The sequence below is a fragment of the Streptopelia decaocto genome (assembly GCF_964273445.1).
Source record: "Streptopelia decaocto genome assembly, chromosome: 4".
Classification (NCBI taxonomy): domain Eukaryota; kingdom Metazoa; phylum Chordata; class Aves; order Columbiformes; family Columbidae; genus Streptopelia; species Streptopelia decaocto.
The window spans coordinates 44,017,781-44,041,095 of NC_138658.1; the positions used below are offsets into that span (position 1 = coordinate 44,017,781).

At 44.5% G+C, this 23,315-nt stretch overlaps 1 protein-coding gene across 1 annotated transcript in view; it reads right to left on the reverse strand.

Moving 5' to 3' along the window:
- The window catches only part of ENPP6 (ectonucleotide pyrophosphatase/phosphodiesterase 6), a 32,983-nt gene extending 12,078 nt beyond the window's left edge, over positions 1–20,905 (reverse strand). The window contains exons 1-3 of the mRNA XM_082050802.1: positions 20,592–20,905; positions 10,181–10,360; positions 4,659–4,770 (exon numbers count right to left, since the gene is read on the reverse strand). Coding sequence (XP_081906928.1) covers positions 4,659–4,770; positions 10,181–10,360; positions 20,592–20,847 — 548 coding nt within the window. The 5' untranslated portion in view covers positions 20,848–20,905. The remainder of the gene's footprint in view (positions 1–4,658; positions 4,771–10,180; positions 10,361–20,591) is intronic.
- Positions 20,906–23,315: the final 2,410 nt, after the last annotated feature.

Genomic DNA, 23,315 nt, shown 5'->3' on the forward strand with positions numbered 1-23,315 from the left:
AACCCAGTCTTTTTCTACTGTACTTAATATATGACAGGGTGTGCCATCCATAAAACATGCCCTCATCCAGATCAAGATCCCTACAAAAAGACCTTGTGTGATGTCCTGACAGGTCCAGCTTCTCTGATTAAAGGCCCTCAAGTAGTCTGGAGTGAGAGAGAAAAGAAAAAATCAGAGATGCGGGACCAAATAAATGAATTAGCGTCTGTCATTTGCGCTTGTAAGTTTGCTGAAGGCCTCAGAGGAGCAGTCCTGAAGGAAGCTGAAGATCTCTGCCATGGTGGGAATTTCTCCACCACTGGCCCTGCAGAAGAGTGTTCTTTCTCACTCTTCGTGATTATAAAATCATTCAAATGAAGCAGCCCTTCCCTCCCCCTTATTTCATTTTAAGCATTACTTCCCATCTGTATTAGGCATAAATTAATTACTAAAATTTAACCCTGTGATTTCTTCATGCATATACACTCACTGAATCTATTGAAACAGTTTTCTTCTGCTGCAGTGCCTGTATTAATTAGCTACTTGAACTCCTTTGTGTCTTCTCACCTGTAACTAAATGAACACTTTGATCAAGATAGAAGCTAAGAAAGAGATTTATTGGATAAAAGAAGTGGTGAGATTTCTCAGTGAGGGCTCAGTGCTGTAAGGATAAATGTTCAGCTTTGCACATGACTTTAACGGGACAAGCTCCAACTACGGGGCATGCTTTGGAGTTTGCAGGATAGAGTACAGCACATCCAGAGCTTATAAGATTGAGTTTGACTTTGTTTCCATTTTTTGCCTGTTTTCCTAAGAAAACTTGGCATCTCTGATCATGGCTTGCACAGGAAAAGTAATCTGTCTTTCTAATTGTATGTTAATCCCATATTCTCCCATCACCAGTAACTTTCAAAAGAAAAGGCTAAGGAAAGCTTCCTGAAGAAAGTAATGCCAAAAAGAGTTTTATATTTTACCACCACGCTTTGCAAGTACTATGCAAACTTCATGGCACCTGTCCAGGAAGGCAGGTAGATCACAACGGCCCTTGAATTATAGTTATGGAAAAGAGGTTTTAGTTTTACTTGTCAAAAACAGGTGCTTAACTCAGTTTTGAAAAATTTTGGTCTCAATAGTGGTCTCAAAGCAGCTGTTTGAAGAGACTGGAGAATATTCCTCAAGGATGGTTCCCTTTGGTTGCAAGAGGAGCTCAGTGGCTCCCTGATTTGTATTCCTGCCCTTGCAGAGGGCATAGATGAAATTCTCTTCCACCCTGGTGAAGATGGGTCAGGACTTTCCAGCGCCTAAACTCAAGTTAACCCCTAGGCCACCACACCACAATAAAGGGCTTACTCTCTCTATCCTGAAGTCCTGGTAAGGTTTGCTAATGATGAGAGCGTAGGCACAGTTCATTATCTACTAATACCTGCCATTAGGGTAGCTGAGCAAGGCACCGCTCCAGGCAACAGACTGCCTTTGCCACTGGCTGTTTTCCCACATAAAGCTAGTGCCAGCCTCAGCCTAATGGGCTTTTTCAATTAGTTGGGGTGTGGAAAGGAAACAGGCTGGATTTGCCAGCCTTTAAACAGCATCAGGAGTCTGACACTCTTGCAAAAGATGTAAATGACAATAAAACGCAGCTGAAGACTCTTCTACCCAGAGAAGCTAACTCCTACTAAACTACACCTAAAATGAAGGCATTTCAGAGGCTTTCCTTCCTATGGGCTGGCCCAGCAGCATTGGAATGTGTTTGCTGAATTTTAAAGAACTAAATGAAGAGGATGAATGATGGGAAAAACAAACAAGAGAAAGCATGAAGAAAACTTCCCTGTTGTTTTCTCTCTTCATTCTTTACCCTTCGTTCTTACTGTAAGCCCCAGAAGTATTTACACCAACCATTTATTATTAATTTTTATCAACTGTCACTCCTTTTTCCTCTTCCCTGCCTTGCTTCAGACAGGGCACTTAGTTAAAAGGAAAAGAACCCAGGAAGAAATTCAAGAGGGGATGGTGTGTAAATGGACACCAGAGACTGGTCCTCCCACAGCTCCACCACCATCTGTAGGATTTGGGCTCTGCAGAAGACTGTAGCTGGTGTTTACTGCAGATATCATGGTGGCAGTGTGGTAGGATGCAAACCCCCCTCTCTCCCCCTCCCTCCTTCAGTATGGGAGGAGTAGGCACGTCTCCCTCTCTCTCTGCTACTTGAGGCTAACAGCTTCTTTTGTTTGGCCCCAGAGCACCCTGGCCAGGGCCATTAGGAGAAGGGAGTGCCGAGGGGCCACTGAGCCGCTGGGCACCTGCGGCCAGCGTGGGGGATGTTTGGAGGCTTCAGGGGCACCCACAGCCAGTGTGGGGGTGCAGAGAAGCTTCTGGAATGCCTACAGTCAGATCTGATCAGCCTATAAAAAACAGGACTCTCGTCAAGACTCCGCCCATTGTCGCGGGTCTCTCGGAGCACGAGCAAGATGCTGCCGCCGAGAGCCCCCTCCCCGGGATGGAGCCTCCGCTTGCCTTGCCGCCACGGGTGTGAGTAAAACTTCTCGCAGGATTGCGAGTGTATTTATACTTTCCGTGCACATATGCACGAGTAACTTTCCATGCTCAATATGAGCACGTGTAAAATTAATCCTCGCATAATCGTGGGTGTATTTTCCTTCCGTGCTTCCACATAAGCACGTGTAACTTTCCGTGCACATTTGCACGTGTAACTTTCCATGCTCAATACGAGTACGTGTATAAATTATTTCCTCACACAATCGCGAGTGTATTTTCCTCCCGTGCTTCCACATAAGCACGTGTAATATTCCGTGCACATTTGCACGTGTAAGTAAATTAACCCTCGCAGGATTGCAAGTGTATTATAAATTTACCCTCGCAGAATCGTGAGTGTACACTTCCCGTACTCACTACGAGTGCGTGTATCTCTTTAAAATAATCCCACACCGTGTTTAGGCAAGTGTGTACTTCTCCGGGACTCAGGGATGGCTCTGGCATTGTTTTGGGTGAAGCCATGTGCATGCACCCTGTGGACAGCCTGTTGTATCAGTTGCTGCCCCTTAATAATTTTCCTCAACTGATATCCGAACCTGTATTTAAGTCACTTTTGGAGTGCTAAAACCCTGAACCTCAGGGTGCCTCCGTGACAGGCAGCGATGTGCTCTTTTCTTGAAATTGCCAGCTTTCACCTCTTATGAACTGCCCCACCAACACTCTTGTGTCCCTGCCTTTTTCTTCTTTTCCACTGAAGGCAGCAGTAAGCAGCCTTGAGACTCAGGGTGAATCAACTATTGAAAACGTCTTCAGTGGGCGCCAGCTACCCAAAAGAGCAGCTTGAAGGGTTGGGGCTTTTAACAGGTCGTGCCTCACTTTTAGTGATGTTCACAATTACAAAGCTGCAACCTGTCCTGAGCAGCCTTATGCACCTTGCTTCATAGAAACCAGACAGGGAGCTTCAAGCATATCCTGACCCATCCTCAAATGACATCCAATCAAAAATAAGCTTTCCATGGAAATTCTGAGTTCCACTAGAAGTCAGAGCTGGTGCTTGTGTTCAGTTTTCCATTCCCCTCTTTATTCATGGAGTTGAAAGTGTTGTAGAAGCTCCAGAAAGACTCCTATGGCACGTATGACCTCCTCATGTCACATGTAGCTTTCTTAAAATATAAGCTAAAATAATTTAAGGATCAAATGTCCCACATGTTCAGTGACAGCTTTTCTCTAAGCCCTGTGCTGTAAATGACACTGTGATTTGTGAGCATCTGTGCAGCAGGACCCAGGGAGCAACATCTCCAGCAGTGCTCTCATCATTTTGGAGCCTCCATTTCAGGACAAACAACACTCAGCATTTGAATATGAAACTCTCCAAATTCAAATTGCTATGGCAGCTTGCAAGTAGCAAATTAGAAGTGCATCCTAGGATTGGATAACTTATGGAACCAGCAAGGTTTTAAGAGAGGAATTTTAGTTATAGTTAAGGCAAGGCATTGACTCTGTTCGTGGCTGTGCAATCTTCCCTGATTCTACAAGGTACATGGAATTGTCCCTTGTTAACATCTGGATGACAGACGGTGAACCTGGAAAGCTGGGTGTGGAGCATATGTTTTTCCTAGGAGCTGGTTGAGAGATACATTCCCATCATTCCCAGCAGTTGGACTAGCTGACCATTGCAGGTCCCTTCCAGGTGAACTCCTCTCCCTCTTTCTCATATTTGCACAAAATGAATTCCTGCTCCAAAATAATTTTGCCTGAGATGTTCTAAAATGCAGAAGGAGACAAAGTAACAAATAAACAAAGTAAACAAGTGCCTGGAACTGGATTTCTGAATTTCCAAATTCCCAGGAGCTCTCTATAAATCCAAGCATTTGAAAGTCTCCTCTTGCAGTGAACAGATACTCACAGACTGACCTTGAAGTTGTTTGAAACAGCAAGATAAAAACAGTAAATCAGGATGTCTCTGCTGTGTTGTAACCTACAGGTGAAAAGAGGAGCACATCTTTCCCTACGATCTTAATGTCAGGGCTTATTTTTGTAACAGTCATGTTTCTATGACAGTATTATAAACCAGTCTCAGCCTCCATCTTCCTCAGAGACAAATCTGAAAATCTCCCTACAGGGAAGCTGACAGTAGTCCCAAATACTCAAGAGAGGAATCCCCACACCACAGAAGGCCAGTGACCTACCGCAAAGACTCAAGAGCATCACTGATGGCATCCGCAAAGTTCTTGTCTGTTGGGACGCTGAAGTACTCGCGGCAATAACTTGGTCTGACTCCAAGGATTTCGACCTCACAACCTATGAGTGAAAAATGTGGTAAGCGTTGCAGTTTTACCTTGATCACAGACCCCACACAGTGGGGTCCAGGTTCAGGTTTGTAAGTTTCCCGTGACAATACTTACCTCACACCTTCCCTGCAGGAAACCTTGTGGTTGGGAAGGGAAAGGGGAGAGAGGCTGGTTTGACTAGTGCTTGTAGCAAACTGTACACTGGATCCTTTTATTTCCTTCTCTAAAAGGAAGGTCTGTGTGTGACCTTCCCATGATAAAACTCTTGATTCCCTCATGGCAGATGATTTCCACCTAAATCACTAACTTGTTTTCATACTAACTGCTGCAGCCACAATGCCTCATTTCCAGGCTTCCAACATAATAGATTTAGATATCGTTCCCTGAAAGTTCAGCAAATACTTTCCAGTTAGACAGAGTGTATCTTACGTCCTAATATCCTCTATAAACTGTATTTTATTATGTGATACTGGCACTCCACTATTAAATCTGTTTCCCAGGAGGTCTTATTAAAACAGTATAAACCAATTAACTCTCTTGGTAACTTGCAGCTGTCCTTGCAAAATACAGTCTGTTTTGTGGCAGATATCCACAGAAATTTATGGCAACAAATCCTACAGGAGAACATGGCCCTGAACATACAAAAACATGTTTTTGTGGGTTTTTTTGCCCTTTTGCTCTCCAGTCGCTGTGCTGAGAATAACATTAATATTTAAAAGAAGTGTGCTTTCAGAAACACTGGATTCATGCAAATTAACTTTCAAGAGCCTCAGAGTCCTTCCATCAGGGTTAGGCATTTTCGAGTGTATTCCTAGGGCACAAGAAGAAGAAATATTTTGCAAAAAAGGCCTCTGTGTACAGCAATACAGTCAGGTCAAAAAGGTAACTCTAAACAGTAGCCTGAATCTGCCTACATTTGGGTCCCTTTGCTTCTCATTTGGGATGAAAGAAATAGGCATTAAGGATTGTCAGAATTTGACTCCTTGCTTGGCAGAGAAGAAGGTTGCATGGGAGGTGTAACTACAGAGAGGGCACTAGAGCAAGCAGAGCTACTTTCAGAGATGATTGACAGAGGTTTGCTTACTGGGACACTCAGTAAAGACAATTTGTCAGTGTCTTGCATCTCAGCCTGCATGAACTCACACCAGTGCGGTGCAATCCTGGGGCATGGGGAAAAGCATGACTCGTGCAGCCTAAGCTGGCTACAAGACTTCTCATCATGACTTCTCAGGAGTACCATGAAATGTTAGAAAAACTTAAATGTTTGAGCTTCAGAAACTTTTAAAAATCTTCACTGAGTTTCATGAAGCTGGTAAAGTCCGATGGAGTTTAGCCTTTCCAAAAGCTAAAGAGCCCCAGCACACCTGACAGATTCAGTCTTTTCACCCAGTGGTCCACAGTAGGTTTCCACATTCTTTGTGTGTTTTGAGGGACCCTGTCTATTACAATCAATTATTTGTAAGAATTTATTATTTGCAATAATAAATAGAACATATAGTCAAGTAATTTTCTGTGAAAACGTATCTAAATCATTTCAAACATCTATCTAATATATGTTTTTATAAAAATTGTTCAAGTATGCCATGCTGCTCACTTCTTGTTCTTCCCCTGTTGCCCCAAGCTTATATGACTTAATCCTTCCCTTTCTGCATAGAGATACTTTGGTGTTTCTCTCTCCACCACACAAGTAATCTGCAACCTGGATGAACAGCCTGCAGATTACTCGACAAGAACTGACTCCATACAAGTTTTACTGTGGGACACACTAACATTTCTATACATCTGTATCCAGCACCTTCAAGAAATGACATGGTGTCCCAGCTGCTCCCTAACCAAATAATAAAAAAAACCCAAGTATTCCATGAATGACCTGAAGCCATCTCCAGGAAGCAGGAGCCCTTGCCGCTGCCCTGAGGGTGTGCATCTTCAGGTTTTTGTGTGATGTCCTGGGTGCCACCAGCAGCAAGACATGGGGTTTCAGTTCCCTCAGATGTAGACGTGATACAGTAACCCTCTGGAGGCTTTGCTGGTACTTCAGGACTGAACTGGAACTTCAGAGCCAAATTCTCCTCTGACACTCGGATCTGAGAAAAGTTTGGATCCAAATCCAGGCAAGAAGTTAAGGATGCATTTGGAAACACTTAGTATTTTAGTTCAGATGGATGACTGCTCATAGCCAATGACTAATATGATGATTTAGCCTCTTTTTTCCTCTTCAGATACTGACATCAGATTATAATTTTCTCAGATAACGTTCCTCAGAATTACTCACAAGATAATTTTAACTGGAAGCATTAACCTCTTGGGGATCTGCAATATTTTAATTGCTCAGATATCTTTGCTATTTCTAGATTGTCAAGTGATGAGCATGACATAGAAGACTACAAAGGCAGCAACAATTAGAAATCATTTTGGCCACTAAATATGGGTCTTCAAGTGTGCAGTTCAGTGGCAATAACAGTGAAAATTCAGGCTGCTTAGATACCAAGAGCTTCATGCGTGGTTTTTTTTTGTTTGTTTTGGTTTTTTAGCCTCTGTGATGAACAAAAATTAAAACTGCATTTTGACAGTAAGGCTTGTTAGAATTCCAAAATACTGGCCATGAAGACCCTTTCATATTTAAATTTCATTTTGATAGAGGCCAGGATGTATCATAAGTTTTCTCATTTAAATATTATGGGAAAGGAAATTTAAAAAGATTTGGAGAATGTTAAGTTTCTATTGGTTAAACTGCAAATAGATTAGCCATATTTACTAAGTTGTAATGTTAGATATCTGAACCACTGGAGCAGGAATCAGGACTTCTTTTGCAGTGATATATAAGCTCCTCTTTATCTGACATGGAGACTTGAACCCCTGCCAGCTTTAAATTTCATTTCTAAACATTGATTTAACAGTCGGATACTTCCTGTCATAACACAAGCTTTTGAAAACTTTCCAGACTAGCTCCACGGTCTGGTAAACGTTGTGTTTAAATGGCAAAAGCTGGGTTTAGAGTCTTTTTATCCACCCTTTCTCTCATTTCAGTGTTTAGAAAAGATGTCACTGCACCTCAGCTGAAGCAGTTTCATAGGCTGCCAGAAAATGAAGGAATTTGGGGTGACATCAGCCACCAGGCTGATTGTGAGGAGCACTATAAAGCTTTGGCTGTACCACTGGGATGCTCTTGCACTCCTCTGGGGCTTCTCCATCCACTGGTGCAGCGGTGCTTCAGACAGGCAACCTGGGCATGAGACTGTGCAATTCACCCTATGTACAGCATCAGCTCCTGTGTTTTACTTAACAATCAAATAGTCCGAGGATTTCATGACTTTTTCCCCAGGAATGCCCTGGAGAGTAGCAACTGCCAAATAAACACCAAGAGGAAAGAAGAACAATGTCCCTACAAGCCAAGCACTTATGTTTTGGCAGAGGTGGTAGGTGGGACCCCTGGCATGGTGGTATTTTGGTTCTTCCACTTCTAGAGGCAGGAGAGCCCAGGTGAATTCTGACCATGAGTTGTCTTTGCTGTGTTTATGTCGGGCTCACAGACGGAGCTGTGATGAATGGGTGTTCACATCCGAGAGCCCTCCTGCCCTGTGTCCCTGCTTGCTGCGGTCTGGATTTTCTTCCTTTAAGCACCAAATACACATGAGAAAGGAACACAGGGAAAAAGATGAAGCAGCAGATTTTGGGTTCAGACTTTGCAAAGTTTGAAACGGGCTCTGACGAGGAAATGGCAGTGGTGCAAGTTAACCCTGGGAATTAGCTCGCTGGCATTCACAATGCGTTTCTGCTACATTTGATCGGTCTTTTTTGTCTTCACCACTGGCTACAGAGAAAATAGCATCTTCCAGAATGAAGTGGCAATGTGTTGCTGTTCCTATTTAGAGTTTCCCAAACTTTTCCTGTTCGGATCTTTACCAGATTTGCAAGATTCTTTACTAAGCAGCAGTATATCCTCAGGCTGGAAAGTTTAAACACTAATAGCAAATCATATGCAGTGCAAATGTCTGTGGGACCTCTAGCCACCTTGGTTATTAAACCCTTATTTTTTCTTTCATTTTGTTTGGCATCACTCCTCAGTCAAAAGCCTTGTAAAGAATTAAAGCTTTAAAATAACAGATCTAGACTTTTTAGAAAGCATTACATACTTACAGAGGAACTAGAAAACAGTTACAAAAATCATGCAGGGAAAATGTAATTAATACTATTGCATTTGAGGTGACTTCTGTTTACTCCAGTTACACCTGGAGTCCTACTGCAGCCCAAGTGCCTTGTGTTTTAGTTCAATAGTTCTATGTTTCATCCTGCCTCCTGACGCTGTATGACCAATATGTCCTTTGAGACCATGACCACCCTTAAAATAACCATGTGCTTAAGTATTATGTCTTGGTTCGTTCTTTCTTCCTTTTCCTGAGAATTGTGGCCTTTTTTTCTGGGATGCCATTAGCTACATGACATGGAAAGGCCTGTGACCAGGCACACACGCATTGGGATGCAGAAGACAAGCTGGCCAGGAGCCCACAGCGTGAGTCAGCTGCTGCTGCCCTCCCCGCTGGCATTGGCTGCATCCAGCACAGCTCTTCTAACGTGTAGTCCTCTGGCCTCCAGTCCCACATGCAAGGATATTTGCATCCTGCTTAGGTAGCAGAGTTAAAATCTGAAGAAGCTGAGAAGCTGGGTGCCTTGCAAAGAATTTGGTCTGGCTGCATAACTGGAATATTTATTTCCATGTGGGTCCCTAAATGGACAGCCTAAGGGTGTACTCCTATTTCTTGAAAAACACTTGTTGTTATACCTCCTTAGTGAATTCAGTGGTCCAATACCCAACAAATGAGGAACAGAAAGGCCAAGTCCCTCTAAATGAGAAGCTCAGACTCTGAACAACTGGGACTTCAGCTGAGTTAATGATGATGGATGGCAGAGTGCTCACTCCAGCTCACCAAAGGATGCTTTGCTTTCAGCTGGATTTTCCTGTCCAAACAGGGTAGATCATCTTCAGCTCTCAGCTACTAATTTCCAGGTTAAAACCAAACAAGCTCTTGGGAAGCATGGTTACTATTTAACTTTGATCAGTGATGTGGTCTACAGAGTTGCCCTCATGAACCATTCATGGAGCAAGCATCCAGCACAGTGGAAGCTACAGGCAGCCAAGAGTAACGAGCATCTGGTGGAGGAGGGGATGCTCTGCAAGCCAGTGCCCCCTGAAGGTAACATTTGGTGGAAAGTTGCCTCCACTGACACTTCCGTCTATTCCTTTCTAAGCATAAGCAAATTGTCACGGCCTAGAGAAAGATAATGCATTTCTACGCACAGCTAGTAAAGCACTCATAGTTCTTCTCTCTATTTCACTGTATTAAAGAGCCATCCTACAGAGTATGGAGTACTTAGATATAAAGACACACAATTAAGAGGGTAGCAATTCTTGACATACTAACCTGGCCAGTAGTACATGAAAACGTTCTTTTTTTCTTTCATCATTGTGACCCACAAAGGCTCCGATCCGTTCCACCAGAGAGGCAGCAGGCTTTCTTTATTCACACCGATATCAAAAGATAAATTTGTCTTTTGGTCCCACATGTAGTTTCCAGTCATCTGATGGACCTCACAGTGGCGACCTTCAGGGGTGGAGAAAAAAAAAAAAAGCACAATCAGATTGGTGTTCTCCAGCAGAAGGATGCCACCAGCACCACCACTGCTATCACTGCATCACCCAGCAAATCAGCCATCAAGCTCAAATTTGAACTCGGGGACCTCTTACCTTGCAACCGCTCACATGATCTTGACTCTGTCACCTTTTATTGAGGTTCACCAGGTAAGCAACTTATATCCCCCAGTTCACCACTTAAAAGTCAGTTGCTGGAGCTTAGGTCATCCACCCATGTTCCCATCACAGTCAATGGAAAAGAAGAGGCACCTCTAGAAAGCAAATCATGCCATCCTAAGACAGGCACCTAAGGTACCTGGGAGGAGTTATCCTCTGGAGGTGCATATTGCTCTCTATTAATTGTAGAGAAAGATCACACCAGATGATCCAGACAGCCAACTTGTAGACAGCTGAGGGCAGAAGAAACAAATCCCACACCCCGTGGCCTGCTCAGTGTGCCGTACCCAGCCTACACACACAGACCACAGCAGCGGCAGCCTGCGTGGGTGACACGTTTGGCTGATGCCTGGCTCCTACGCACGCAACATCTGCCAAGCCTGAGGCTATTTTAAGGTACTCGCCAGCGCACAGACCCAGAGGGCTGCGGGAAGCTGCCTGTGAACGAGAAGGGATAAGAGCATAATCTGGAAACATAGAATAGTTTGGGACACTAGGATTTTCCCTCTCCTTTATCAATAGGGCACATTGTTTTTCTGTAAACAAGCAAAAACTAGGCTAAAACCTTCACATACTACTTTTATTTTCTGTTACCATCAGCGCTTTTTTTTTTTTTAAATGAACAAGCTTTGCTCTTGGTTGTGAGGACAGCAATCAATCATTTCATCAGACATTCTTCATCCTCTTATTGCACCTTGGGGTACTTGAACAACTTTATATTACAAGAAAGTAATATATAATAGCTGAGAGATGTTTTCCACTTCCTGTAACTGTCAGAAGTTACTGTATTTTAAGAGTTAATTAACAAAAATGGGAAAAGAAATGTTGAAGATTAAGTTGTACTGGGAGTTCATTATTTCCATATCTTAAAAAGCAATGATTGATGCATGTGTGAGACACTTTCATCATTAGCTGGTGAGTCACAATATTGCAAGGATTCAGATAACAGGCTTTGATTATTGTAAGACTGAGCAGAACTGAAATAACTTTGGTATCCTTGTTTTGAAAAGGTGTCATTTTTAGCAGAGGACTCTGTATACTTTGAGCACATGTGACCTTGAAATGGATTTTGAACTCTCTTTCCCTACTACAAAGTATTTCAATTATGCAAAACATTTCCTCCTCCTCAGTGGAGAAAAGCAGTCTCAGTTTGTGGCAGTCACCAGTTACCATATTAAACCAAACAGGTTTAATACAGGAGAACTGCTGGATTGGATGGGCAGTAATCTGTCCTCTTTAGAATGTCAAGTGCTTTCTTTGCTGTAAGTCTTAAAAGAGCTGGTAAGAATCCCCAGTGCTGAAGCTGTTAGGTTACATATTGTACTATGTATAATATAGTCTTCATATAGAAACAATGAGCTCCAGCTGCTACTGATGTGAGGTCCCTATAGGATTTAAGGTCTGCTATCAGTTTGCCCACCTCTGTAAGTAACAGAACAGAGATTGTTCTTTGTACCATTGTTGACTGTGTGCACTTAAACGGATGACAATATTTTTCTGATCTCCACATCAGACAAGTTCATTCTTCTATGGACTTCATCACCCTCTTTTTTATATTGGAAAAGAGGCCTGGAAGACTGTAAGGTATCAATTTTCATCGCAGATATCCCTGGTTCACAAGACCAGAAGGGAAGATCAGATGGGCAAACAGACCAAAAGACAGGATCAGTTAATGCTACCTGGAGCCATTCACGTCTTCTTGCCTGAAGCCTGTGTCCCAGAAAGACCCCAGACCTCCTTGGAAGACATCAATAACCAGCTACTCAATCTCTTCCTTGGGTTGCCCCTCCCAATATTTATTATCAGTAAACACTGTTCAAAAAGTATGCCTGGTCTCTATTTTTATTTTTGACTTTTGTTAATCTTCAACCATGGCTATTCTGTGCCTTGCTCACTAGATTAAAAAACCCTGCAATAGCTGGCATTTCTGCCCCTCAAAAGACACTCATACACAGAATTAAGGTCACTTCCCAAATTTTTTTTCAGTCACGTGTAGAACCCCAGTTCCCTACATTCCCTGTTGTAACTTATTTTCTCCATTATGAGAAAATGACCTTTGGTGATCTCCTTTTTAATTATTATCAAAATAGCAACATGGTGTCAGACAGTTACCATAACACACTGAACTTTTATTGCTTCCATTCTGCAGCTTTCCTCTATAATCAAATCTTAACAGTTTCAAAAGTAGAAACAGAGCAAAAAGCAATTTCAGCATACAGATGTCGTTATTTAAACTCACTGCAATTGTGGTAAAAAGCACCCCTTCCTCAAGCAGCAGAGGAAAACAAAGAGGGTATAGTTCCCAGGAATATGATAACTGCTATATCCTTCTGGAAGAGAGCCAACAAAAGCTTTTGCAAGTCTACGTGCTACAGCTTACTTGGACACTACATTTCTTACAGCATTGGCTTTGTCTAAAGCACATTCCTGTGTGTCCAGGCACTTTTGTCAGCATTCAAATGAATCTATGCAAAACAAAGATAAAATAAATAATTTTTTAAAAACTAATAATTAAAAAAAAAAAAACCACACACACACACAAAAACAAACAATCAACCAACCAACAACTACAAAACACATCCCAACAGACATGCGGCCACTTGGCCACCCACAACAACAGCACAGTAGTGCTGAGTGCTGTGGACCCTACACTGACCATATGTGAGATCTAGAAACCAGAGCGTGTGTTCCTGCAGTGTTTACTACAGGAATGACCTCTTCCTCCTTTGATGGCCTTTCACTGATTGCAGAGACAGCGCGTAGGATCGCCAGTAGGCGTGATATATCATACAGGGACCACATGTGTAAATCTACAACAGAAAATGCTCTTCTGAGACACCCAATGATCTTTTTGTAAGAGCAGCAGTGTGTGGCACCTGCGCAATGCCACACCTGGTGCATGGGGCAACAAAACAGAGGTAAATCATCTCTGCACTGAGCAAATCAGATTAATCAGAGAACCTGCAGTGTCTATACTAGCCAATGCAGCATAGGTACCATAATCTGTACCCATGTGGTATCCACCTGATGACGAACATAAGTACACACATTTACCTGCACATTTTATGCAACATTATATATATGCCTTGCTGTGACAGTGAGACCGTTCCCACCATGATGTCCCCACTCCCCAGGAAAGGCCAGCAGGGCATGATGCAAGCACAGGCCATGGGGCTGTATAAGCTGGGAAAACCCTGTGGAGACCTGCTGGATGACTTGCTCTGGGAAATGCTCCGCACCTGCTGGGAGAAGGAAGAGAGCAGGACTTTAAAGTCCCCAGCACTGTGTTTTTGTTCTGGAGCAGGTGTGTGGTGTTGCCATCCCCAAGGACTGAGCCCAGTCTGCTGTGAGAAGAACATCCTGATGGGGGTCAGCTCTGCCCATTTCGATATATGCCTTGCTCTGCTCTTCCCCTGCTGTGTGTCATCTGTCCTGCTTTGAAAAGAAAGACCTCAGGGAAAAAAACAAACCCTGTGTGTTAAACCTTAAGTGGCCTGGAGAAGACCAGGGCTCATGAGAAGTCAGGGGGGAGCTCTGGTCTGGGCAAAGTGTCCCTACCATCTGCAGGCCCCCAGGCAAAAATGGTACCTGCAAGATGTGCACAGACAATTCATGTTCCCAGAAGAGCTTGCTGGCAAAGTCTTTGCAATTTCTTATGACCTGCAACACCAGATGGACCCAAGGCAGAAACACCTTAGCCTCCATCAGGTGAGACTTTGCACTCCAAATACAATCACATCAAAAGGCACAGGAAAATCTCTGCTATACACAGTATTTTTTTTTTTCCTGAAGGGGATTCACTTAATAAGAATGTGAAACTCTTAAATCACTGCTTCAATAGCGCAGCCAGGGCTGGGGTGCATGAAAATTGCTTGCAAAGCATCTAGCTTAGGAGTCGCAGATGCTTGCTTGTGCAGGAAGGCAGGCCCTGCGTCCCTGGGGAGCAGATGCTCTGAGTTGCCAGTCAGTCTCCTGAACTGAGTGGCAGCAGTGGGCTGAGGGACCAGGCTGGGACCCCTGATGACCCACAGATGGCTACAGCTTGAAGGCAGCACAGCTTCAAGCAAAAATGATGGGCAAAGCTGCTGCCTGCACCCTTAGAGAGGGTACGAGCCTCTGGCAGTTTTATGTTCATTGCCTGTGACTTTAGCTCTGAGCAAAGAAATACCTTGATAAGTGAGCATTCACTTACTGCTGCTAATAGCAGGTATACAAGTGGTGAGCTGTGAGGCTGTGGCTATTAAGAAGGAAAAAACAGTGCTTCAGTTTGTAGCATATGAACTTATGTTATAGAAAACTTTCTGTTTTCCATTTTGAAAGTGTTTCCATTTTTTTAAACTGGTAAAAAGCAAACACAGCTTTTTTTTTTTTTTCTACAACATTTTGTGTATGTGTGAAAGAGGAAAATCTTGGCACTTGGTATTCCAGCCTTTCTGCAGGTGCTGACTAAAAGCAAGACAAAGAATGTGAAAAAGAAAACTCCTCCTGGTTCCCACTCTCTCCTCCAGCCTGTCCTTGCTAGGACAGTGTGCCTTCCCTGCCAGTTAATAGGATTACCACAGACCTCTTCATGCTCTTTTTCTTCCCCACATGCAATTTTAGAAATGGAAAGCTACTGAGTCCAAGAAGAGACTGATTTTAAAAGTGTGTGTCACAACCAGTTTTTTTTTTTTTTTAAATCTTTGCTGATGATGATATCTATGATGGTTAAAAGAGGAGCAAAAATAAAAATGCCAATTGCTTTGTCACTTATCATGGTTTTTGTGTCCTTCTGTTTATTTTCTTACCTTGGAAAGTGAAATTAAGATAGTTTCAGTTCATTAGTAGTGGTAATCCATTGCCCTGCTGTATTCCTACGCCTCCATTTTTTAAGCCTCTGACAATATGCAGGTATTGTTGATGTTAGTTAAAAACTTGCTTACTGATAAACAGAAGTTGTCAGCATCTTGTCCTGGACCAGGCAGGAGTCTGGATACTGTTAACTGGGCAGCAGAAATAAGGCATCTGCTAGAACCACCACCAGACAGGGCTTCCTTTAGGGTCTGCATGGATGGAGAGTGGAGATGCTGTGCTGTAAACCAGGACACCCCTCTGCCAAGTACTTAAGGTCAGGTCTTGTCCAAAAGGGGACTCAGAGGCCTCTTGCTGGCTCCTCTCCCACCCACCCACCTCTGTGATCAGGGACTCCCTCTGCTTCCTGTAGAGGCCAAGACAAATACGGCTCTTGGACGTGGGGCGGTACAGCTGACTGGGTGCTGGCGTGTCCTTGTGGAGGACCTGCCAGAAAAGACCTCATTTGTTGTTAGGATCTTGGAAGACAAATTCTCCCTGATTTTCCAACTCAGATGTGATACCATCCACCCACGTTTATGCTGGCTGGGGGTGGAAATGTGAGGGGCCCCTGCATGCCTTGAGCTCAGGGGTCAGGGGTGCAGGACGTCCCCCAGCAGACCCCCAACACCTGCGGGCTGGCAGGCAAGGGAGATTCAAGCTCCTTAGCATGAGCAGCTTTTTTTCCAAGAGATATGGCACAAAGAGCTCTGAAGCAATAACTCATGCTCACAGCGGTTTGGGGAGACCTCAGACTTTCCATTTAGCTTGGCGTGAGAGCTCCCTGCAGAGCCAGGCTGAGACAAAGAAGAGGAAACATTAAAAGCTCCCCACACGATAAAAACCCGAGGTGGCTTGTGGTCTTAATTCCTTTCTTTGCAAAACAAACAGCACATGGTGTGATTAAGTAAGCCTTTTGGGATACATGTATTTGGACTCCTTCTATCCCTTACCAAGCCCACATCAAGCCTTGCAAAGCTCTCTCAAACACACATGTCAGCAACAACAGCTCATTTTACCTAGTTCAATGTGTTGTGCTACACCTTTCAGGTCAACAACTACAATATCCTAACTGGAGCACAGAGAGCCAGGACACCAGGTAAGTTTTCAGCCTAGTAGCTAAAAAACAACCCAACCACCCAAGAACCAGTCTTTATGCCACTGTGGAAGCCAAAACTGAGAAACACAGCATGAATGAAGTTGTTAGAGAAAATTGCTTCTCAAAGAGTGTGATTTTAAACCAGTACATCCCTGGGCTACCTTGCATACCACCAGATTTCTGTAACAAAACAACTTCTCCAGTTGCACGTCAGTGAGATCCTTTGTTCCAGCAGTGACTTGGCTGTTGTTTGGTGCTTCTTCAAGCAAATAGCAGGTCATGACGCCATGCCATGGCTTGCAGGAAGACTGAAGCTTCTCCCTAAGATCTGAATCATCGGGTGACTTTATATGAAGAAGGCAAACCATAAGCATTCATCTCATTTCTATGCTCTGGTTTTACTTCTCATAATTGCTGTAGATGTTGAGGTAGGGAAATGACCTCTATGCAGGCCCCAGGCTTTGGGCTGACACTTTCTGTGTCATCCGAGGAAGCTCCAGCAAATATCTTCTCAGAGGTTAACAGCAGCAGCAGATTTAAGTAGAAGGGGGACCCATGGAGAGCTCTGCCTTTGCCCTGCAGCGCTGTGTGACCACAGGTAGAGTCACCTCCCTCCCCGCTTTCCTTCCAAAATTGATCCATTTTGTTTACCTAAGTTGGGCCCTATTCCTCCCACTGTGTCTGTGCTTTACTTGGTACCTGGCCTCAACAAAACAGAGTATGCTTCACATTAGCACACATTAGTTGGTTGTTTTTAGATAGAGTCATCAATTATGCTTGCATCTATTTGGTTATAGCTTTGAAAATCTCAGTAAGCTTGCTGTTTCTCATTAATATTAAATTCAGCTAGGCTGCCCTCTTGAAATCATCAGTAAAGTAAAATAAAATGACTAGAGGATCCTGCAGATAATTGGGCAGCTGTGGTGTGTGCTATTGATTGCTGGTTGCCTGTTGCGGGGTAAAGCTGCCTTCTGTCAGGGCTGCTAAGTGCAGCTTGGCATCTGCACTGAGACGTGGTGGGGCAGATCCTGCTGACCTCCATAACCTCTGTCTGCAGGTCTGGACAGGAGGAGGAGGTGAGTTCATGTCTGAGGAGACTGACCTGTCTCAACAGTGATGGTGTCTGAGGAACAGAGTCCATTGTCCTCCTCCAAAGCCACCAAAATAAGGGAGAACTTCTCTCTGTAACAACTTACACTCTCTGGAGTTATGCAGGTTGTGTGGATGTGGGGTAAAGTGAGTACAGAGAAAGAAGAAGCCTTGCTCATGGGAAGGGATAGAGGCAAGAGAGAAATACATGCCAACTGCAGTTATTTCATGCACACGCTGTCCTGGCAGTCATGTATGCTCCTGAGTGGAGGTTGGGCCTTGTGGATGAGCCGAGAAAGAAGGGACAGGAGTGTTTATCTGGAAAAGTGGTGGGATATAATGAACAAGCCGGGGTGGAAATGTATAGGCAGGGCCAAAATTTCTTAACCTGATTTAGCTGAAAAAAGCCAATATTCTATGAAGCAGCGTTCACAAATGCTAAAATATGGCAATTTGGAGGTTAAAACATGAGTTTCTTAACAGCACATGAAGCAGCATTGTAGGACCAGACATGAAGATTAGCTTGTCCTTGTAATTCTTGATCTTCCATAAGAAACTGTGGCAACAGTTAAGTCCTGCACATCCCAGTTGCAAACAGAAACAAAACCAGTGAACCGTCATGTCTCTCCCCATAGAGGAGAAGCATAACTGGTGAGATGTGATGTAAACTTTCCTGTGCCCATAGACCAGTGATGGTGAGGTGATAACTTACCAGCCCCAAACGGGTCACTACAGCATGATGCTCATGTCACCTTGCCATGCTGCATTTTTTCCAAAAATCTGACCCAGCTTTGCTAATTGACCGTGTACAGACCAAACACAGCTAACGCTACATCTGCCATGTGCCCCACAGTCATAACCCCACCATCACCTAAAACATAACATCTCCTTTCTGTGGAGACTGCACCATGGCATTGGCGGAGAGAACAGTGAAGCCATGGGATTTACCCTGCTGTCATGCCAGGGCACAGGCATGGGGTTCACTAATGTGGAATATCTTACAGACAGTCATATTGAGTTACTGGAACAACCTTGACCAAAATAGAGTGAGAAACCAGAAAGTTTTTGCACAAGAAAAGATATTTATACTGTGTTAGCCAAAACACCAGAGCACGTGCAAGATTAAATAAACCAATCGCCAGATAACTAAGCACGTGAACAGCTAGCATAAGCCAATTAAAACAGCTACTAACTATAAATGTAAGTGCCTTGCAGAAATAAAGTGTCTCTGGGTTCGCCTGCACTGAGTCTGGGCTGTTAATCCCTCACACTAACACCCCGAGTGCTCAAGTGTAGTCTTGGACCCTCTTTTGGGCACATTCTTCACTTTGTCCCTGGTTGGCTCCTGACCTATTTAACACTGCTGTGACACATGTTATGAAGGTGAATTGTTATTTGCAAATAAGTTGTATTTGCATTGAGATCCTCATCATGAAGACCAGGAAATTTTCAAGGAGAGTTGAGTTTGGTCTCATAGATCATCTCTTTGTTCAAGCTGGGATGTAGCAACTCTGGCACCCTAAAAATGTGATGTCTAGTAGTGCTGTTTCATAATCTAAAACAAAACTTGTTTGAGAGTACAAAATTGGATGTTTTCAAAACTCCTCAGAAGGCTGATTATAGACTTCACTCTACACATACACATGTAATAGGACTGGTGATGAAACGTGGTAATGAGAGAAAGCACTTGCCTTCCCTGTTCTCTTTAACAACTTCACCTGAAGGCTTTTTACATATGAATCATGAAGCCAGTTTGCCTACATACACTTAAACAACAAGGTCCACAGTGGAGTGACATCTCTACTTTCAGTTGTGACATTTGCTCTGCCTTCATTCATTTGCATCAGGTCATGAAAAAAACTGTGATGGTTTTGTACTCTACAATTCTATGATCTGTGAGCAAGAGAAAGGTGTCCCTCTCCCAAGTTAGGGAGGAAAGGGTTAAGTGGTTTCCAAACAAGCTGGGCACAACTGATGTCAGATTTTTGTCTTACAATGGCATCTATTTGCTTTCCCAGCAAGCAGTATATGGACTGCTGGGCATTGTATTGTTCCAAGTATAGCAGAAGATACCACATATCTTTGGAGAGGACAGATTTTTTTTTCCTCACTGCTTGCTAGCTGGGAGGTCCTGTTTGTTAAATAACTCTGGAGAAAAAACAAACAAACAAAAACCCCACACAACAAAACCCAGAACAAAACAAAACCAAACAGGAACTCCAGAAAAACTTTTCTGGTTTTGTTTGTGTTGTTTGTTTGGGTTTTTCAAGCTCAAATGTTGTTTCCAGGGTGTCTTTCTCTGATGTGAAGGGCTCAGCTGTACTCTGTGCACCTTCTTAGTGTCACTGTAATCATGTGTTGCTCTGTTTAGATTAAAAGGAAATCAGCATCATAAAAATTATGACTGTCTTCATAAAGTGTAAGGAAAGTATAAGGGAGCAAAAGCAAAAATCCTCAATGTCCATTTGACTATTTCAGATTATTTTACATATATAAGGACTTGGGGCAACATTAAGGCAGGGATCTGTAAAAGCAGAAAGTCTGTTCAGCTTAAAACCAAATTTAACACTGAACTCGGATGTGCTGGTTGAGAATAAGTTACTCTTAGCTACCCTCAGTTTACACACATTTTTTACTAACTAGAAAGTCTGTGAGCAGGCTTTGTGTTCATTTTCCATGCATTTCCCACTCATTTTTATGTTCTGTATGCAGCAGACCCCCTCGGTTCTCCTACCGGAGAGCCCGGGATGCCGAGCTGCTGGCAGGGGCAGCTGGTAGGGACCCGACAGCACTGCCCAAGAGCAAAGGAGAACTTCAAAAATCAGCTACAAGCAGCATTTCCAAGTTCAGAGCAGTTTTCAGACAAGCAATAATGAGCTGTAATGCCTCAGTGCTTTTAAACTCTCAGCAAAGAAGCACAACTTGTGTTTGTTTTGCATTTTTGGAGGAGAAAGTCACAGGGACCTGGCAGCTACAAGGAGCATCACAGCAAATGCAAGGTACTCACCCGTCATCAGCGTGTAGTAATTGGGGTAGGAAAGGCTGGGGAAGTCCGGGGTCATGTAATCCACCTTCACTCCCATGTTCACAATGGCCCGAAAGCCCGGCAGACCCTCCAGCTCGCTGTCATCGATGTAGTCGAAGCGAAAGCCATCGAGCAGGAACACCAGGAGTTTGCGGTGGGCTGAGGGGGCGGCGGGGGCCGGCAGAAAGGAGGCGAGGGCAGCGGCCAGGAGGGTGGTCAGAAGGTTGCAGCTCCCCATAGCCGGGCAGGAGCAAGTGATCTGCAGCAGCTTCGGAGCTGGACCTGGCACTGTCGTGTCCCCCCTCCCGCTTCCACTGCCCGCCTTAAAGCTACAGCGCGGCCCCGCGGGTGTGGGAGGTCACAGGTTAATTGTAAGCAGATGATTAACTTCGAGTGAAGAGCTCGGCACTTCCCAGCTACAGAGAAAAAAAAAACAAAACAAAAAAACAACAAAACAGAAAAAACCAAACAAAACAAAACAAAAAAACACAAACAAAAAACAAAAAACTTCGCAGCGACAGGGGAAACACGGAGCCTGTCAGGACCCTCCCCGGTGGAGAGGCCGCAGGGACCGGCCACGATCGCGCCGCCGCCCGCAGCCAGGAGAGCCCTCCCGCCCGCCGGCCCGGCACCCACCGGGTTCTCACGGAGAGCGGCCACTTTCTTTAAAACAGAGCGCTACATGTCCAATGACACAAACGTGCGCTTTCTTCTTAACTTTCTGGCAGCGGCTTGTGATAGAAACGTTGACTGCGATTAAGGCAAAGCATCTCCACACCTCGGGAGGTGGGGTACAGGAGTGGTTCGATGGTGCAGCTGTACCTGTGAGCTCACCTATGCCTGGACTCAGATCCCCAGAAGGGACTGTCCTCTTCACTCTGTGCTGCTGTGGGACTAACCCAGGTCCTGATGCAATAGTTGAAAAATCTAGTTTTCAGCATTAGAGAGAACAAATGATACATTTATCTTCTGGCTGTTGATATTATTGTCATTATTAATAGGAGATGGATGATGCTAAATTTCATATTAAAAATGAAAAATTGTTCACATTTTAGTCACAAGTAATCACTAGGCTACTCTCCTGCCAGCCACATGAGACCAACTATACCTCTAAGGCAATGTCAGCACCTGTTGTACACTGTAATTGCATATTAACTCACTTTACTTGAGTTGTGTTTGCTTTTTCCCAAGTAAAAGAAGTTCATAGTGCTTTATTCATTCTGAAACGTTGCAGGTGAGGAGGAGCTACATGCTGGACAGAGCTGGGATGGGGAAAGGGTAAATTTTGACTTTCTCAGTGTGAGGAAGAGCATATAGCCCCGGGGAGGGGTGTTCCTGGCCCATGTCTCCCTCATCGTGGGAACGGCCCCTTGCAGGTGTTTACATCTGGGGAAGGCTGCAATAGCTGTCTGTTGCCCCAGTGGGAATGTCTGAACCTCTGTTTGCTCCTCACACAGCTCCCAATTCCACGTCCAGTATGTCTAATCAGCTCTTACCAAACACATGGTTGATGCAAGCTCAGCAAGACAGCTTTCAAGCCTCCCTTGTCCCAAAAGCTTTTTTACAACTGTGCAACCCCCCTCGTGCCCTGACCTGCCTTTTGCATGGCTTTGTACTGGCTACCAGCACCTGTGAACAAGAGCTGCTCTTTGCAGATGCAGATCATGGCTCCCAGACACAACCAGAGAGGTGCTGTCCCTGCCCTTCTCTCACAGGGCTTCCAGCTCAAGAAAGATGTCCTGGCAGGGGAAGGAGTGCAGGGCTACTCAGGTGCTTCCACTGGCTATGCTGGTGTTCACTTTCCCAGTCAAATTCCTCACACTTCCTCCCTGCCAGTGGACTAAATGTGCTCCTTACGGACCCCTCCCTCTCTATGACTTGCCCAGCCACTCATTTTCTTTTTTTTTTTTTTATGTGCCACTTTTTCCATCCCCCATCTCAAAGCCCAGCACATGGGATGCACCCTCACATCAGAAGTAAGCCTAAGCCAAGGACTAAGGGCATTTCTCTAAGCTCCAGCCCAGGGATCTTTAGAGCAAGATAGTGATCAAACCAGCCCCTTCACGGGTTTATCCCCTTTCTCAAAGCGTTTACTCCTTGGAGCCTTGTGTTGCTAGCTATTATCATCTTGACAATGTCAATTCTGCCTGTGTTTTTGCAGAGGAAAGCTGCAAGGAAGGCTGCATGACCCGGGCAGCTGGCTGCGTTTCGCCGGCGTCCCAGCCTGTGCAAGGCTGCCGCTGCCCTGCCTGCCGGGGCCGAGGCTGCAGCTGCACGCCGGGCTGGCGGGCGACGTGACAGCCTGGGCAGCAGTGCAGGCAGCTGCCTGCCTGCAGGACAGCACGTGCTGCATGTCCTACCTATGGAAAGACACTGCTGTTCTCAGCCGTCTCCAGGCTCCACGGGGTCTCAGCTGAGGATCTGCCTCTTCACCCACCTGCCAAAGTGAATACACATGTCCTCCTCCTGCTGCCCCTTGCGGGCACCCAGAACAGGAGGTGGCCCTGCAGAACCTGTGCTCAGAGACAGCACTTCTACCAGTGCTTACTGTGGATTTCCACTATAGAAAAAACATATGTAACAGACTCAGAGCTACCTGTAGGGACATGTCTTAGCCAAGGCACTGTGGTGATTTACTATGTCTGTATTTATGTTGAATGAACTCAGAAACACGTCAAGAAATGGAGAGGGCAATATGATTATACA